The sequence below is a fragment of the Pholcus phalangioides genome, unplaced genomic scaffold (genome assembly GCF_987345545.1).
Source record: "Pholcus phalangioides strain wild (caught in Gottingen) unplaced genomic scaffold, Ppha-v1.0 ptg000042l_1, whole genome shotgun sequence".
Classification (NCBI taxonomy): Eukaryota; Metazoa; Arthropoda; class Arachnida; order Araneae; family Pholcidae; genus Pholcus; species Pholcus phalangioides.
In genome coordinates, this window is record NW_028301628.1 from 36,343,250 (window position 1) to 36,362,544 (window position 19,295).

A 19,295-nucleotide genomic window follows, 5' to 3' on the forward strand; every position below is an offset into this window, starting at 1 on the left:
GTCTTTTTTAGTGATCTTTAGTGTTTTGAAAAAAACTTATCCTTAAAAATTTTGGGCAGTGCCCGAAACGAATTAAACTATTTTCTTCAGAAACCTACGGGAAATCGCGTTTCGGCTAACGCAAATTTCGGATTACGGACGCGATTCCAGAACGAATTATCTTCGTTAGTCGAGGTATATACTGTACAACCCATGTCTCTGGTGACGCTAGGTAGTGATGGAGGTGGTTCGGTTCAGCTGGCGCACACGGATGTGCATGTGCGAGCGCGCGTGTCTTAATGTGAGCATGTGCATGCGTATTACAGCCCTGAGAGGAGGAATGAACATTCTCTCTCTCTTTCACAGAGGATGCTGGGAATGGGATGTTGTGGAAGAAACGGTGTGTCTGAGGAGGATCTTGGCGACTTTTTTGGTGATTTATCGGATTACTCGTTTCTCTGAAGAGAAAGGAATGAAAATTTTTTTGTATGTGTGTGGAAACATGATTCGAACGTGGGCGGTGTTTATCCTGTAACATGGTTCCTGATATCACTGAGCAAGCTTGGTTAATCTCTGGTTCATCATCTAATCATGTTGTATTGAATGTCAGCTTGGCGTGCGGTTGGTCTTATCCAGATGTTGTTACGCCTTGGTTTTCTTTTCGTAGGATTTTGTGAAGTCGACTGTAGGTCGTGAGGGTTATAGAGGCCAAATAGTAGGTTGAAACTGAATTGAAGTTTTGAACTGGATTTTTTTTTTTAAATAGATCTGGTCAAGATATTGGATAATACTCGATACGGACATTAGAATCAATTATATTTTAGTATCCAACGTTAGACCATCTTCAGATCCGGTCCTTTGAGGATGATCCTCTGGAAATGCTAGTCAGAGGACTTATTTTGGTGCTCATTCAGTTTGCATTGTGGGTCTGAACATTTCTTGAGCCGGGAGCACCGTTGATGTCTTAAATCAGAAGAAGCAGTGTCACTACATGGCAACCCAGACGTAGGCCCGAGCTAAAATCAATTGGGAGTAGGACTTCTTTTAATCAGTTAATCGGTAAAGACCTCATGGGCACAGATTCGAGTGCAATCACTTGAGTAAGGTCTACTGTGCTCGCAAGCAACAAGTCGAGAGTGCCTAGTCTGCGTCCATGATTCTTCGATCGCCAGTCACACTTTGGCTTGGAAGAAAACGGAAAGTTAGTCATTGAGACACTCTGCACTGGCTCGATTGGTTTGACACGAACCTTGGTTGACGCACGGCCGACTAGACAATCAATTTAATTGTTTAGTGGGCTATGGTTGACGGGTGTCCCGAAAACCGTAAAATCCCCTCACGTCCCCTGACTCTTCTGGTTTTTGTTCTTTTTACTCGCGGCTTGTCTGTGACTCGAGCTGAGTAACTCGCACTGGTACAAACCTGAACACGATTATCGTGGGTCCATCTTGAATATTTTGCATCAGCCGTGTCGTGTTTTGATGCCTGTAAATGATGAATAAGGCAACGATCACCGAGTAAGGAAGCTAGAAATAAATGGTAACTAAGATAAGGGATTCAAACGTAAATTATGTATGAAGCGAGATAGCCAGGGGGTAAATGTGATTACCAAGGGAAGGGAGCCTAAGGTAAATGATGGCTACGACAAGACAACTACTGGTAATGACCATTAGGGGTTAGGAGGCCATGTGGGAGGGGGGGGGAGGCAAGACATCCAGGAAACCTGAGTAAATGATGGATAAATCAAAGGAATCTAAGATAATTATAGAAATGCTTTTTTGATTTTTAAATCAAAAAGAAATTTTCTTAAACTTTTAAACAATTCTTTTCTTATGAATGGGGGTCCTGTAGGCTGTCAAACCGATATTCAGTATGGTGGGTACTCTTGAAAAAATATGTGGGTTTCTATTCAATGCGTTTCTGTTCGGCTTTTCATCTTTGGGGCATAGTTGGTGTACATCCCACGTGCACGAGATTTAGGATCGCCGGCATAGGGGGCATGCACTGTATCCATAAATTTTTGGGGGAGGAGGAGCCTCGGGTACCGGTGTCTATGCCCAGCATATGGTGTAGGTTAAGGTAAACTTCTACCGCCAATACCTACATACACAATCTGCATCACGATAACCGAATTTATGACAAAAAACAATCTGGAACTCGGAGTGACAAACCGAACATTTCCACTTAAAAAATAAGAGGACGCAGCCGAACAATATTTTGCAGGATGCTCGCGCGTGTCCCCGTAAAAGAACGTGGCATATGGTCTGCGTATTAAAATTTGAATTTATAGTGTGGCACGCACAACGAAAATAATCTTGATTGCGGCACGAATTTTGAAAAGGTTGGCCACCCTTATGTATTAAGGTAACTGGGAGATAGAAAATTACTTTCTTGGCGCCAGAATTGGCGGGAAAAGGTGGGGTAACCCTTCGTGGGATCCTCAACCCCCACCCTCTCCCTCCATAGTCGATTCCTCTCTCCCCCCCGCCCCGTAGTGTCGCAGCGCCATTGTGGTGGCGGTGACAGTTAGTGGGAGAAGGGAGAGCAGACGAGAGAGAAAGGGAGTGGAAAAAAAAAAAAAATCTCTTCAAAGGCTTCCTTGCAATGTTTCGTCTGCAGTCGGATGGGGAGGATGAAGCAGAAGACGTTCTTGTAATGGTGGAAGGAAGCAGCAGCACATCCACAGCATCCAAGGTGGTGGTGGTGAAACAGCGATGAATCGTCCTTCCATGTTTTCCCCTAGAAAGCATGACGTGATTGATTTTCGTTTGTGAATTCAATATCGTCGATGGTTACATTTTGCGAGGCAATATATCGATCTCGCGATATCCGATCTCTGCTCCGTGACTCTGCGATGGAGATCATCGTCTAAAAAAACTCAACGAGAAATGCCTTGAAGTGGTGCTTCATCGTCAACAATGTGTGGATCTTGTTCATCGTCGTCATCAAAGTGTTTGTTGTGTGGTGTGTTATTGTTGTTGATGAAGAAAAGTTCGTCGTCCTGTTGAGTCGATTTTAAAATCCAAGTATACCTGTTGTTGTTGTGGTGGTGCCTGCTCTCATGGCGACTTTGGATAATCGTTTGCATGTGTATTATGTTGTGGTGCCAGCCGAGGATAAGGACTACGGGTAAGTGTCCTCGCGCTGTGCCGATTATTTTAATATTTCTGGGAACACAGTTAAAAATAGTCCTTGGCGTCAGTGTTATCAGAGTCATGGCGGCGAGAAGTAAGCCTTCCATGCGTTTATTTCAATCGTTCCTAACAATCATATCTACTTCGGAAACCGAACGCAACTCCGAGGTTGTCACTGAAGAGTTATATAAGCTGTAAAGTTTGGGCCGGAATTTTAAATTACTAACTGTAATACCCGGCGCTGTTCGGGTTTTCTTCAATGAAGAAGTGACAAACCATTGTAAAGAGATGAACGTGTTCAAAAAACACATTGTTTGGGAACCACGGTAAACATTCCAAAAGTCATTGTTGGGGGCCCAGGAATTATTGTTGCCCAGCTCTGACAAACTTTTAAAGTAGCCTATCGTTCAAGTCTAGTCCCGTTTGGTATATATGTAAAATTTGGTGACGATCCATCTAAAATTGTAGATATGTATAGAGCACACACACACACACACACACACACACACACAGAAAATCGATTTTATATACAGTATATAGATTTCTCTCTAAATGTGTTACATATAAATATACATGAGATAAAAATGGTATAGAAGATAAACACATATTCATATAGGGATATTTATATATACAACAATTTCATATAAGGATACAACAATTTCATATAAGGATCCAACAATTTCCACATCACCGTACAGCAATATATACATTATACAAATGATCGATGTACTACATTATTCGATATACCATCAAAAACATATGGGTAAGTTTGTTGTCGGAAATTTTGAATCTCTGAAAATATGTGACGGGATGGCCCATGTTCCTTGGCCATCGTATCGAGCATAACCCGTGAGAGTAAGTCGTTTGTAAAGTGATCCATACGTAATTTTTTTTTTTGTTGAGGGCCCATTCAAGTATTACGTACGCAGATTTTCAGCCATTTTTGACCCTCCCTCCCCGTCAGCAGCTTAGAATATTCCATATCTTCAAAAAGGGGTGGTTGATGACGTAAGCAACCTTCAACCCCCCCCCCCCCCCCCCGTCATCAAAAGTCAGACCCCCACAATGCTGATGTAATACTTGAATGATCCCTGAGCGGTGGGAGATCACCCCTTTCACTTCCTTCCCCCTTTGTATCTTATGGATCCATGGCGGTGCGGGGAGGAAACCAAGTCACTAGGCCAGGGGTTCTTAACCTATTCATCACGATACAAACTTGTGTCACGGGGCTTCCGAGATTGGTCGTACAAGTTCAATTATGATCTTCAAACAAATCCATTTACGGCGCCAGTTAATTTCGGTAATTTTTCATTTCTAAATTGGCCCATGTGTTGCAAAGGTGATCGTGTTGTTGATTTGGGAGGTCGCGGCTAAAAAGGGTTAAAGACCCCAGCAATAGATTTCATAAATCTTCATGAAAACAGAAGAAATTGTCGCACGAATGTGAGGTTCGTATTGTGTTTGGATTTCTTACTGTAGGTTATCCTATTATAGAGCAGTGTTTCTACTTGTGAAATTTAGTTTTTTGTAATTACATTAATTATCCAATTTTTATAAATTCTTTTTAAATATTCCCTTTTTCGCTTAAGGTTAATAATTAGTTCTAGCTCTTTTTCAAAATTGATTCAAAAACCGAACTAAAAATCATAACATTTTTCGAAATTTTAGGAAATTGTGTTCTGCACTAATTGATTCCAAGCCGGAATAACAATATTGTATAAGTTTTTTTTAGAACTTCATAAATGTTTTGATGTTTCTTCTGAGTCTGTATCGAATCTAAGCGCAGCATGTTAGTAACATGAGATGCGAATGTAAACAAACCGCAAAATATTTTGCGTGAAGAAACAACTTTTCCAACGTGAATTTCGCATGACACATTTTTGCAAAGGAAAGATAAAAAAGGGCGCAATAGCCCAAGTCGATTAGATACTCTCCTGAAGTACCAAATGATGTTTAGAGGTGTCACGAGTTCGATACCCAGTTCATCCTTGTGCTCCTGTGTCAGGAAAGTTTAACAGATACGGCAACATGACCACAGAAAAAAAAAATTGCTACCGCAGGGAGTCCCACATCGAGGGGCTAGCGCACGAACCTCTCGGTGACTATAAAGAAAAGGCTGCCGTTCGGAATCGACAATAAACTAGGTTCCGGTCTAATTAGCCCTCTTATGTAAAAAAATGACCGTGGTGCGACAAAAATTACCAAATGGAAGCTTAAAATGAGGTGTTATAATGCCAGTATGATTCACTCTCTTCAACGAATTCAAAAAGTCAATTTCAGATTCTTCTGAGCATTTCAGTTTTCCTATTTTCCTGAAAAATAAGCCGACGTTATAATTTTTTTTTCATCGCGCACTCCCGGTTAAGAAGCACTGTTATAGAGCAGCGTTTCTCAACCTAAAATAGTCTGCGACGATGGTAAGCAGGCAGACTTGATAATTTAATTCTAACAATGAAAAATTATTCAATGGTTTCAATTGATATAATAACGCCGCGGACTCGCGGCGCCCTATCCAGTATATAATTTTTACGGCGTACCTGTTTGATTCGAGGAACACTTTTTTTTGTACATAATTTTTATGGCAGAACCTTGTAGGTCTCTTTTATTTATGTATCTATCTATCAAATTTACATAGTTATATTACTTTCCTCGAGTTGGCGCGGAGCACCGGTTGAGAGCCCTGTAATAGCGGTATGGGTTGAAACAAAAACTACACTTTCACACTTACGTTTTACCACACATCGTCGAGGAAAATGCGATCCTAAATACGGGATATCACTAAATTTTGCTAAAAAAAAAAATTCAATTTACTGCCTTAAATGCATCTTGTTAATTACTACTGCTAAAATGGCTGAAGTGTTGTGAAATAAAGACTTGCTATAAATCGCAGTAAAAAAAAATGTTTCACCAAAGAAATATTTCAAATGATCAGATGACCATATTTCATTGGGAAAAAATACGGTAAACTGGAACCTTAAATGGGGTAAAATACGGGATATCACCAGTTGTGCTCAAAAACGTCGTTAGTAGTAATCACCATTTTTTTTATTTAAAATTGCCGAAAAAAATTTGAACCTGACAAATATCTCAGGTGAATATATTTTCATAACTATTACAATTTATGAATTGAAATTTACAATTATGAAAACGCATTTGTTTGTTCTGACTTTGGTAAATATTAACAATTCAAATAAACTTGAACAAACGTGCATTGTATTAAAAAGAATAGTAACAACCCCAAAATATTACAGGAATATTTGATTTTTATGAATTTCCAAAAGTCCAGTGAATTTCGGTTCTCTCTATACTAAGTTTTTCTACCCTATCAACATATTGTTGACAGGAAGGCGGACCCTTTTTACATTCCTCTGAAACATCGTCCCAGCAAGTGGTTGTATCGAGAGTAATTGTTTGAAATCCATTTTCACATGCAAAACCTTTGTTAGTTTTTACGTCGTACTTCATACCCTTTCAGCGGTTTTTAGTTTTCCCTCATCCGCATTTTATAACTGTTCCAATAAAAATCACTAAACTTTCTAGAAATTGCCACCTATTTTCAAGAATGTTTTTTTTTTTCCTATGTGTGGGAGTTGATAAATGCTTTCCCTCCGAAACAGCGGTGGTAACCTCTTCCAGCGAAATTTCCCTTATGACTAAATTTTTCCCACGCATGAAAAAAAAAATGTGCTGCCATCTAGCGGGGAAAATACGTAATCAAGTACTGTATTTTACAATAGAAAAGTATTGCACTGCATTAATTTCTTTATTTTTGGCAAAAATTCTTTTGTTTGACGAACACTCAAAATTTCCCACAAATGCTAAGAAATTTCCCACTTGGGCAAATTTTGGCCAATTTTTCCCTCGAATTCGGGAAATTTCCCACGAGTTACCATCACTGCTCCGAAACCAAGAATAGTAATAATACAAAAAACAAGGAAGAGAAAAAACTAGTTTTCTGTTATTCATACTGTAAGCTTTTAATCGTATATACTGTCTCGAAGGAAAGGGAAAAGCATCGTCTATTTCCCCCCGCCCCCTTCCGTTATCAGACTTTGGACAAAAGATGACTCGCCCCACTGGCCATTGATTGACAGGAAGGGAAGGAAAACATGTTATCAGGAGAAGAAAACTTACAATGGTATCTGGACTACTCCGGGGGGTGCTCGTCATTTTTAAGAACCCGAGATATTTTAGGTTTCCCACACACACACACAATAAAGCGGATCAAGTCAGACGAGATATCTCGGGATTGCAGCTGTAAGGGTTTAGAACAACTACTTCAGAGGTTCTTAAACTTGAAGCTGCGAACGAAACTCAACCACGTGATCAATTTCTTAACCCGGGATCGATTTCGAATTTAAAATGTTTATTTAACCCTCTTTCATCCTCATAGAAAAACGTATTAGAAAATGGGTTTTTTTTACAAATACGGGTGTGAATAGCATATTTCTTATTGAAACAATACATCTACACGGCAATTTAGTTGAAGCGTAATTTTTTGGATTAGCTAAACGTTTAATTTAGGTTGAAATATACAGTTTGTGCCTTGATTTTAATGTTACCTATAAACAAATAAAATCTTTGCAGGGTTGAATAGTTGTTGCTTTGAGATTTATTTCCAATTCCCTCAATTTGATGGCAATATTATACATCTCCGAACACGTAAAATTTCAGCACTTCTCAAAAAATGACACCAACAAGGAATCATTTCTAGATATAGGAACTCCTTCTAGATAATAATATAAAAAAGGGTATTGTACTAATAGAGCCGCATTTTATACCGAAATGGCACTAAAGGATGTGCGTAAATACGGAAGAAATTAGGGTACAACGTGGTTTTTTTTACCATGTATATTCAAGTACACACCGGATCATACAGGGTTAAATATTCCTTCTTTACAGAATGATTGGCTTTGGAAATTATTGAAACCAACGGAGTAACAAGTGAATTTATAACAGGATTTTTGGATTTGTACGACCCATCTCGAATGTGCAACTCAAGTTCGGTTTCCGAAGGTTAAGATCCCCTGGACTACTTGTTCGAACCAGCTGCACTTTAGAAAATCTGTCACTTCACAACAACAACAAAAAAAAAAATTCCATTTTCAGTCTGGTACCCAGGCTACTCTGGGCCGAAATTTATGCTTTCACTGGTGGTAGAGTACATTTTTTGTTTCTAGTTGAAACCTTGAACGCCGATGAAAATTTGGTACATTACGGACACATCTATTTGGACTTATAATAAAGCGATAAATACCCTATTTATGTTAGTCTTCAAATTTGAGTACCATACCAGCTGTCGCTCAACTTGATGAGTTGCCAAAAACACATTCCTGCGGCCGTGTCGATAACATAACACCTCCCCCCCCCCCCCGGTTCTTTTAAATGTACACGGTACCCCATAAATTCATAATGGGGAAATTAATAAAAAATTAAAGGAATTGGTGTATTTGAATGTGGTTGGCGAAAAAGTTACTCGTGAATTATTTATCAAGGGGATTTTTTGTGGTAAAAAAAATAGTTGGTTCAAAGTTTTGTGTAATTTTTCTTTTGACCTCGGGGAGTTAAGCTCTGACTTGAGGGATTGTGCAAGTTCTGAGTTAGAAATATGGTGAATATGAACTTTATGTGTTTTCATCAGGAGGGCAGCACTTGAAGTTGAACTTTCAGGGGTTTTTAACGATATCTTCCAGGAGAAAGTGCCTACGGGAAAAGTGATTTATTACATAAAATTAAGCGATAAAATTCTAGAGAGAGAATGTATGAAGATGAATACAGTCAAACCTCGTTAGTGCGTCACCCGGTTAACACATCACTCCGCTTACCGGGTCACTTTTTGGAAGTCCCAATTGTCCTCAGGCCGGAATTGGCACAGCTATAGCTTCTAAACGATTTACGAATTTATAGAACACTTTGTGCTTAAGTTATCTTCAATAATGAAGTTATGAAAAAGAAAATTCTAACTATGTGTTACATAACATGTGTTTACATGAAATTTCATTGAAGTTGATTTCTCTATCGCAAGATTCATAAAAATTATTTGGAACTTCTCAATTTTTTTAAAATCTAACGAAAAGTATACGGTCATCAAATGAGGGAGAAAAAAGAAAATTTCTAAAAATAATAATCGGGCAGGAGATTGATTTTATAAAGTGAGCCGGAAGTTGATTGAGTTTGAGACCAATGTTCGAGCTTGACCGTTTGTGCGAAGGGCAATTTGTCACTGATCGATCTGTACTGTGACCTATCAGTTGATGATGATTTCGAATCGGTGCCGCACCATCGATTTTGTTCAGAGTTCTCTGGACTGTCAATACTGTATTGTACAGAAAGAGTAAAATCAATGTAGGATCATCTCCCAGTAGGGCCCAATTTTTTGTCCATCCCTGTATTACACTTCCTTTCCCCCTCCTCTTGGATATGTTTTTTACTGTGTTTATATTTATTAGATGCTCTTACGTGGTAAATCACCATGAATGAGAAATTTTCCTAGGGGTCGCCTTGAGAGCATCATTGGCGGTATTTCTGAGGCTCCTACCTTGCTAGAAATACCTGCCTACCAATTAACACTCTCAAAAATTGTAACCAAATCTTATTATCATGACTCCCGTTGCCGTGCCTGGGTGGGTCTATGTGTTAAGATGGCACCGAGGTGACCTCTCAAAAGGACAAATGGATTGATCTATATATAGGGACTCTGTTCTACCGGTTACTAAAGATCAGTGCTTTTCCAGTTATCTGAGAATCTCATGGCTGAACATCGGAGGGTTGGGACAAGCGGCCCCCCTGGACCGTCCCATAGCCACACGAAAATAATCAAACTAATTTTTTTTTAACTCATATATTGTGAGACCGATTTCACTCTTTGCCAAATGGTCCACGAGGCGTGTTTCAGAATAATCTCTTGCTTACCTCCTCAGGGGTACGCGGACCACCAAAAACCTCTGCCTAGACGCCGTGCCATCTTAACGCATGAACCCACTTATATCCTGATACCCCCCCCCCCCCATCACGTTTAGTAAAAAATTATATTGTTGGAAGTGGGATTCCCATCTCCCTGTACGAGGTGTCGGTATCCGCTGAATGGCACACCCGGGCCTCACCAAAATTTATATTTGCTTCGGGTAGAAATTTTCGAGAGTGAGCATGTAAATTCGCCTGGTTGGGCCTCATTAAAATCACTTTGCCCGGAGGGGGGGGGGTCTATGATTCTGTTGAGACGGCCTTGTCTAGACTTGGTCACTAATACGTATTAGAATTCAGATTTAAAATTATATTTAGGGCATTTCGTACACTAGCGAAGTAGTCATTCTGCAATGTTCTATGTATTATGTTTCACATCTATTTGGGCCCCCTCCTTTCTGAAGGACCTTCTCGGAAATGGGGTGCGGCCCCTCTTAAATAGTTTTTTTTTTTGTTCTGAATCATTTTCTTTTTTCACTTCCCAGCTCGGACAGTGGAGTCGACAACCCCTTCAGGCCGGACGGCGAGCTGAGCAGGGAAGCGGACACGATAGTGAGCCTAATAAAAGAGGGCAAGCCCATAACTCCCGTCAAGGGCGACGAGATGGACGGATCGCTGGTGGCCAACGGCCACCCGGTCTCTTCCCAGGACGGCGGCAAGACGGACTCTGTCGTGTCGGGTGGCGACAGCAGCCCCGTCCGGGAACCGGCCGCCGGCACCAACAACCTCAAGAGCAGCAACGGCAGCGGCCCGGCGGCCAACAACACCAAGAAGGGCGTCGAGCCGGGCCTGGTGGAGGTTCGCCACACCGTCATAGCTCCCCCGGCCGAGGCGCCGCCCGTCGAGCAGGTCGTCATCAAGAAAAAACCCAAGTGCAAGTGTTGTGTCATTCAGTAGATAATTATAGTAATTACATATATATATAGAAATTATATATATATAATGTACTCTATATATATATATAAAACGTGTATAAAAAGTAAATTGCGCTACGTAATTTACACTTTAACGCTTTGCGCGCTATTGTACAGCGACTGTTTGTGCGAGAACACTGTCTGTAGATTGCAAATCGGCAGCAGCTTCTTTATATACACACCTCCAGGATCACGTGACAGCTATGTGTTGTACTGCGCACGCGCAGCTGATTAGGACGGCTCTGACCCCAGAAAAAAAAAGAGCGGCACAAAACTCTCTTCATTATTGATATTATCATCGTAAGTGCAGGGACTTGTGTGAAAATTTTGTATGAAAAATGATGAAAAATACAAAATTGCTTTGCGTGAGTGTTTGTTTCCCTCCCCCCCTCTCTCTCCTCCTCCCTCCTAAATGCCTATTTAGTGAAGAAATTGTCAATGCAAATATGTAAATTTAGTTTTCTAAAAAAAAATATAAAATTTGTCACATATACTATATATATTTTCATTCAGCATATTTTTCCTAGTCTTTGGTTTCGTCAATATTTAGTGTTATTGAAATTTCGGATAGTGAGTGTACATGTGCGTTATTAGCCAAATTGCGTATTGGAAACCGCGTGGGATTATGGGATCAAACGAGACCGAATATTTTTAGTCGGTAGTCTTGCTTCGTCACCCCTCTATCCGAGTGGGAAAGAAAAATTTTCGAGTATTTTGGCTTCCCGCCAGTTTGTTTCCAGGGTGTGCAATGCCCTCTGGCGGTAGGAATCTTAAACAGAAATGAAATGCCTTTTTAATATTTTAAAATCTTAAAAAAAAATTTTTTGTTTGTTTAGCGATGGATTCTTAAAAAATTGGAATTTAATGAATTTTAGTGGCTTTTAATTTTTAAAAATTATATATATACAGTATATGTTTGTGTATGTGCTTGTATGTTCTCGAAAAATGTAGAATCAATTTCTTTTTTGAGTAAAATTGGATATTTTTAAATTTTTTTTGCAGGTTTCTATGTATTTTTTTGTTTTTTTATTTGAAATTATTAAATTCTGTTGTTCCTCTGTGACTGGGAATTTTTTGTTTTTCATTGTTATTGCGGTTGAATTTATTGCACAAATCTGAATTGAAAAGATAAAATTCAAAATAAAAGGGGACAATTTCTTAAAGAATTTGTTTCAATATTCAAATTACTTATAGACACGCCATATTGAATGACGGACCGTCACAATGATAAGACGTTTTGAACTTTTAAAGGTAACCAACAGTACTTGGAGGTTACCATATTTCATTTTTAATTCATGTATGGATCGTGAGCAGAGGAGCATTTATAGATTTGTCACCCTTTTCCCATTCTAGTCTTTCCTCGAATCGGCCACCGTGCTATTAGGGGCCGTTCAAGTATTACGTAAGCAAATTTTTAGCCATTTTTGACCCCCCCCCCCCATGTCAGCAAAATTTCGTCATCGGCTCTGCCCCTCTGAATCCTAACTCATATTTTCATAAAGGGTGGTTGCTGACGTAAGCATTATCCAAACCTCCCACCTTGTCAAAATTTAGCAAATCGGAAACCCCCTCCCCCATCGATGACGTAATACTTGAACGGCCCCTTACCTGCTTTGCCTTTCCCTACTCCCGCGTCTCCAAAGCTCCGTTCACATGGGAAATAGAAAAGCCTGTTTAAAACATGCTTCATGAATTTTCATCAATGACTGCTCTCCATTTCTTTCCTTACGAAGGAAAGTCGTCAAAAGTGGGTGCTAGAACTCCCAATACTACCGCAATATTACACATGTAAACGGGGCTTTATAGATAGAACTCCCAATGCTACCGCAATATTATACATGTGAACGGGGCTTTATAGATAGAACCGCTCACAACCCCGGACTGATGCAGAGACCTTACTTCCGTTACCTCAAAAGAGGCGAAGTTGTGTCGGAAAAGTTAGCAAAGATTTATAGTGATGACTCCCCGTGCTCGCAAGTATCCAGTCAGTCGTGTCGTTCTCCCCATGAAGACGGCCATCAACTCGATGCAACGTACACTGCCACCACCAAACCAGAACATGACTCCCACTGTCCCCAAAGGGGATATAAGCGGTTAAGGAAAAGCTTTTCAGCATCCAGGCTGGGAGTCATCACGCAGAAGTCGCAACAGCAGTAACCAACCCCCAGAGCAATCGGAAAAGCCAGTACAAAGTGGCGTCTGACATCACTTCTCCGGGGAAAGAAATAAAAACTTGTAACACATATATTTTTGCTAAAAAAATCTGAAAATTACTGCAGCGGAAAAGACTATGAACATCAAACACACATACATATTGCTACAAATGTATGGACATCATACACTATGAAACAAGCACTGAACATCGTACATATTGCTACATGACATATTTCTACAAAAATCTGAAAATTACGGCAGTGAAAAACACATCACACACACAAATGTTTGTCAATATTATATGGAGCAAAAGGTAGGATATATAACCGATATTGCATTGATACACAACAGATTTATATCGATTACAGATACTACGAAGCAATAACATTCCTCCACGAGATAAAATACAGATGGCAGAGGAAATCATTACGAATATCAGTGTCCACATCAATACGATGCGATGTGTTAGGGGCCGTTCAAGTACTATTACGTCATCATCGATCGATGGGGGGGGGGGGGGGTTTCCCCAATTTGCTTACTTTTGATGGGGTGGGGGGGGGGTTGAAAGATGCTTACGTCATCAACCACCGTTTATGAAAATTTTAAATATTTTTAATGGCATTTACTCGGGGCGACAAAAACCTTCCGATAGTTTGTGGGCACTTGAAGTAACATTCTCCCCCATTATGCCGCGGATCACTTAAATAATCTGAGAATGTATCGCGGGTAACTTGAGTGATCTAAAACTACGTCACATGTCACTCAAGGGATCACTGAATGTGCCACGTGTCGCTTAAATGATCTGGAATTGTGCTACGGGACACTTAAGCGATCTCTAAATGTGCCGCTTAGTTCATTTTTACAAAATTAGGTTTGAGGAGGGCAGGCCGCATCGGACAACCCCCAGGGCCATATTTCGTTTGCGGGCCAAGGGCCTTTATGCGATTTATCATTATATGGCTTAGAGGGTGGGGTCGCAATGAATTTATTAAAGATATAAATTTTGAGCTCATAGCCTTCAAATAATACTCAGTAGGTAGTAAATTGCCTGTGGCGATAGACATGAGTTGTGCTCGGTTTGAAAAAAAAACAACCTTCAAATAACGTTTAAATTAACAGAAATCGATTATAATAACATATAAAAGTATTTCCTTCCGAAATTTCAAACTTAAAAAAAAAAAAAATTTTGATCGTGGGAAGGGGCACGAGCCCCCCACCCCGTGTACGTCTCTGATCCCACCAATATGCGTTAGAATTCAGAGGCGCAGAGCTGATGACGAAATTTGCTGACAGGGGGGGGGGAAGAGGTCAAAAATGGCTAAAAATTTGCTTACGTAATACTTGAACGACCCCTTACACAATACTCACATGTAGGATAAAACATGTTGCAAAGAGGAAAACGATGCAACGTACAAGCTATTCGACTAAAATGGATAGCTGAACCCAATGACTACAGAGAAAAATTGCACGTGCGCCCAGTGGCACTTCAGGGCCGGAGAGCGCGGCGTGGGATTTCAAAAGAAGTGTGGAAAAGACTTGTGGGCAAGTAAGAAGTTATGTTGAAGTGGGACAGATTTGAGAATGGTCTAAATAGACAAGTATACAAAATATAAATGCAGTGCCTGTACTGTGACTGGAAACAGCCTCCGTCCACATGCTGGGCGTTCACATTTGAATTGCATATGTATACGCTGTTTTATTTACATGATATAAATTTCCCTTTTTATAATAACTGGTGATGCACATAAACATTACTATGTACAATACGGACCTTTATATGTGTTTATGGGGTTATTAGATTCTCAGAATGGGACGCATGCACGCACATCATCACAAGGATGTCAACAACAGATGGCACCACTCTACACCGACACAAAAAATTCGTTTCCGCACCAAAACAGAATCACTTCAGCGTTATTTTTTATGGGGGTGCTTTTTTCATCAGGCAATGAGTGTTATTTCTGAATGGATGACAAAAAAAAGATAAGATGAATAACAACATCTTGGGTGAGAGAATGAGATGTTCATGAGATCTCTGGTGCCACACATGATTTTGAAAAGTGTGTACATTTAGTAGCTAGTTATATGTATAGATATATAGAACCGCTCACAACTCCGGACTATATATGTATATAAATAGAAAAATGTACATTATGAAAATTACATTTTTTTTTGTCGAAACTCACACAACCAATATCAGCGCCATAGGCAGCTGCAATATGCAGTGTGTGTGTATGTATCGATGGATATATATATATAGCTACAACATATATGTCATTTCTATACAATCCCCGGAAGGAAACTCCCCCATTTAAATTGAAAATTTTAGACACGATAAATGAAAATGAAAAATCATTCTTCATTCATGTTTGTGCGCACAGCCCTGTATACAACGGTACAAATCTTCAGTCATTGCGTAGTTTGAAAAATAGGCACTATAACAAGAATTACAAAGAAACACACTTCGCGTGAGGTTTACGTAACATGTACACACACATTCCAATATGAACCGATTCGTTAGACGTTCCGCGGAGGAATATGGACGAGGTGCATGCGTGGTTTAGTAGAAGTAGTAGTAGCACACAGCTCTGTAGAATTCTAATTAAAATGTTTGACGAAATCACGTAGATGTGATTTTGATGGTATGGAGCCCTACAATCACTCAACTTTCATCGGTTTCCAAATACAGGTTTATATATCCGCAGCATAGCGTCACACATACAAACACGAGCACTGGCGTATCGTTGGGTTTTCAAAAAAAAAACCTCGAAAAATGCGAAGGTGATTGTGCAAAAATGAATAGTATATTCGTGCAGCCCCATCCCGATAACATTTTAACTAAATTTTGAAAACAACAATGTGGGGGGGGGGGATTCCGCAGAATAAAATTCTTGTCAAAGAGGGGGTTCTCGATGCAAAAAGTTCGGAAACGACTGATCCAAAGCAGTGATGGGCAAATTGTTTTTGGGAGTGGACCGAAACACTTGAAGAAAAAATTTTATCAGTTCTGACACTGATTCATAATTGGAATACTTATGATGAATATTGTTTGTTCGGGTTCGAAGACCGTCGTCCGTTTGAGTTAGTTCTCAACGTTTCCCCCAACACTAGTGGTTGGCATCATCAGGAGAATTGGTAAAACTGGATCAAAGTTTTCCGGAGTCTCAGGTTGTACTTGACTTTGATCCAGTTTTATCAATTCTCCTGATGATGCCAACCACTAGTGTTGGGGGAAACGTTGAGAACTAACTCAAACGGACGACGGTCTTCGAACCCGAACAAACAATATGCAAAAAAACTTAAGGAAAATGATTACTTTTAATGATTATGATTTTTTTTTCAAAGGCTGGTTCAGAAAGAAAAAATCGATTAAAATACGACCGGATTAAAAAGATTGTCCAGATAGTTTTCAGTACCGGTAAGAAACACAAGATGGCGTTACATGCTGCATCAAATTAATAAAGCCTGAAATGGACATTTCCTCCCGTACAGTATGGCTCTACATAGGCTGACCATATTTCTTCGAGAGAAATACGGGACATAAGGATTCCAAATACGGGAAAATACGGGACATTGCCAATTATCGCCAAAAACGATGACAAAACCAAACAAAGTTGCCAAACATTGTTGCAATTGCGGAAAAATCACAATGGCGGGAAATGATGCATTACTGCAAATTGCAGTGGATTAAAATGTATTCCACGAAAAAAAACGTTCGCCAAGGCAAATGTGGGAGATTAATATTCTCATATATAGTTATAATTATCATAAAATAATTTATGAGTTGAAGAATAATTTCAATCTTTGACTTCAATAAAGAATAAAAATTCAAGTAGGCTTCGTGTAAAATACGGGAAAAACCGGGACACTTTTGCCAAAAAGTCGGGATGGCCAAGAAAAACAGAAAATAACGGGACATATGGTCACCGTAGACTCTACACATGCATGCATGCATACACACATACATACATACATACACTACACAACTCACGCACATGCACAAACTTGTCTTTCCCCTTCACATCAGACAGCTTGCAAGGGCTAGGCGGAGACGGAAATGATCAATTCTGGTCTGGTCTCCTGTACAGTGGCACGACACACAAAGACGGAATTCAACGTATTTTTAATAACATCAAAACAGACATTAATATTTATCGCATAACAGTTTACGAATACTCAGAGCCCGACTTTGACTTGAAAGAGGCCATGGGCAAAGCACACATTGGAATCACCCTGGACTGGGTCAACAATGCGTTTGGTTGATGAAAGCAAACAGGTGCATTATTTCGATAATATTTGGGTTACCAGATTCGACAACTAAGAAAAAGGATGCTTGTGCGCGCACCCATGATAACGTCACTTTTCCCAATTTCCGCAATAGATGACGCCACTATATCAACAAAAAAAGAACACCACAATAATAATTTTTCCTAACTAAAACGGAAACGCCAAAAAAAACCAAAAATAATAATAACGATCCATCTCCTCTCGCTTATAACTAATTGTTCACACAGTCTGGTCAGTTTTATTACTTTGCCTGAAGAGGGGTTTCTTTCTCTACCTTAAGAAGATTTTTCTTTCGGGAGCCTTGCTTTTTTTCCTGGAAGTTATTTCACCATAGGAATCACCATTGAAAGTTGTTTGCATCCTATTTTCTTTACAGTACGTCTGAATGGAAGAGCTAACACTACTAGGGTCACCAGGTTCGAAAACTGAGAAAGTAGGATGCCTGGGCACACGCATAGTTAGCTCACTTTCCCCAATTTCCACAACAGATGGCGCCACTGTTGACCGATAAAACCTTCCCAACAATGGTTTATCCCCGTAAAACAACCGCAAAAACAGAAAAAAAAAATTCTGGGAATTTCGACCGCTTTTGGTCAATGGAAAAAACCCACAAAAACACTCATGTCAACGAAGAGACTTGATGTTTCAAAGAGGAAATTAAAATTTCTGATAAAAACAAAGAAAACAGTTCTGGAAACCTGAAAAGTGTGAATTGCAACTACGGGGAACTGGCGGGTCTGGTGTCCCGGGTGCTGAACCAGAAGGGGCGCCGAATCCACCCTTTAACTGGTTCTTCTACATTAAAGGGGCATCAAAATGCTGGTTTGCCCCAGGTGATAAAATCTCTAGTTGCGGCCCTGGGTGTGTACCCTAACTAATGATGACTACTATCCCCAAATCACGTAGTACAGTAGGCTCTCGATAATCCGGCCATGCGCTTGTCCGGCGTTTTTAGGCTGGTTTGCTTCGAGTCTAGAAGAGGAAAACATGCCACTGTGTGCAGGCGGAAACTAGGGGGGAGCAGGTGGGTCTGGTGCCCCGGGTGCTGAACCAGAAGGGGTGCCGAATTCACCCCTTAACTGCTTCCTCTACATGCAAGGGGCGCCAAAATTCCGGCTTCTCCCGGGTGACAAAGTATCTAGTTGCAGCCCTGACTGTGTGCATGTCTGTACCCAGAAGTATATATCACAGTGCAGAGCCATAACTAGGATTTTTGCCGCCCGGGGCAAACATTATAGTGCCGCCTAGAACTTTAAAATTCGATAATTTTGTAATGGTGTTCGTTGTTCCCACATAAAACTGCCGCTCATAGGCGGAGATTGACTTGGAAGTCTGGGGGGGGGGGGCAAGGTCGTTATTGCTGGGGGGAGGGGGCACGATGATGATGATGTCAGCCCATATATACATATATACATTAGATCAGTCGACTCCACCTTTGACGATGGAGGGGCAATGCCCCCCACGCCCTCCCCGTATCTCCGCCCATGCTGCCGCCCACTAAATTTCGCCGCCAGGAGCAGTTCCCCACCCCCAGTTGCGGCCCTATCACATTGCACGCAACCTAATATGATCACCACGGCCCTGATGTTGATGACATTAGCATTTCTTTGCATCTTTTGCATTTTTTTTCTAATTTTTTGGGCATTTTTTTGGAATTTTCACGATATTTCTTCGCCTTTAAAATTTTTTGAGAATGAAAGATTGAAAAAATTATAATAGGCATATACAGGATTTTCTCGGGGGGGGGGTTCATCTTTTGTTTTTTACCTCAAAACCCCTATTCACCCCACCCTCTCTGAGTACGCCAGTCATGGCCCTCACATCTAGCAGCAGGGCCCTCCTATCAGATTCTTCACGAACTTCT

At 40.3% G+C, this 19,295-nt stretch overlaps 1 protein-coding gene across 1 annotated transcript in view; it reads left to right on the forward strand.

Moving 5' to 3' along the window:
• LOC149064951 (uncharacterized) overlaps positions 1 to 12,053 on the forward strand; it is a 190,426-nt gene extending 178,373 nt beyond the window's left edge. The window contains exon 4 of the mRNA XM_089254598.1: positions 10,562 to 12,053. Coding sequence (XP_089110724.1) covers positions 10,562 to 10,973 — 412 coding nt within the window. The 3' untranslated portion in view covers positions 10,974 to 12,053. The remainder of the gene's footprint in view (positions 1 to 10,561) is intronic.
• Positions 12,054 to 19,295: the final 7,242 nt, after the last annotated feature.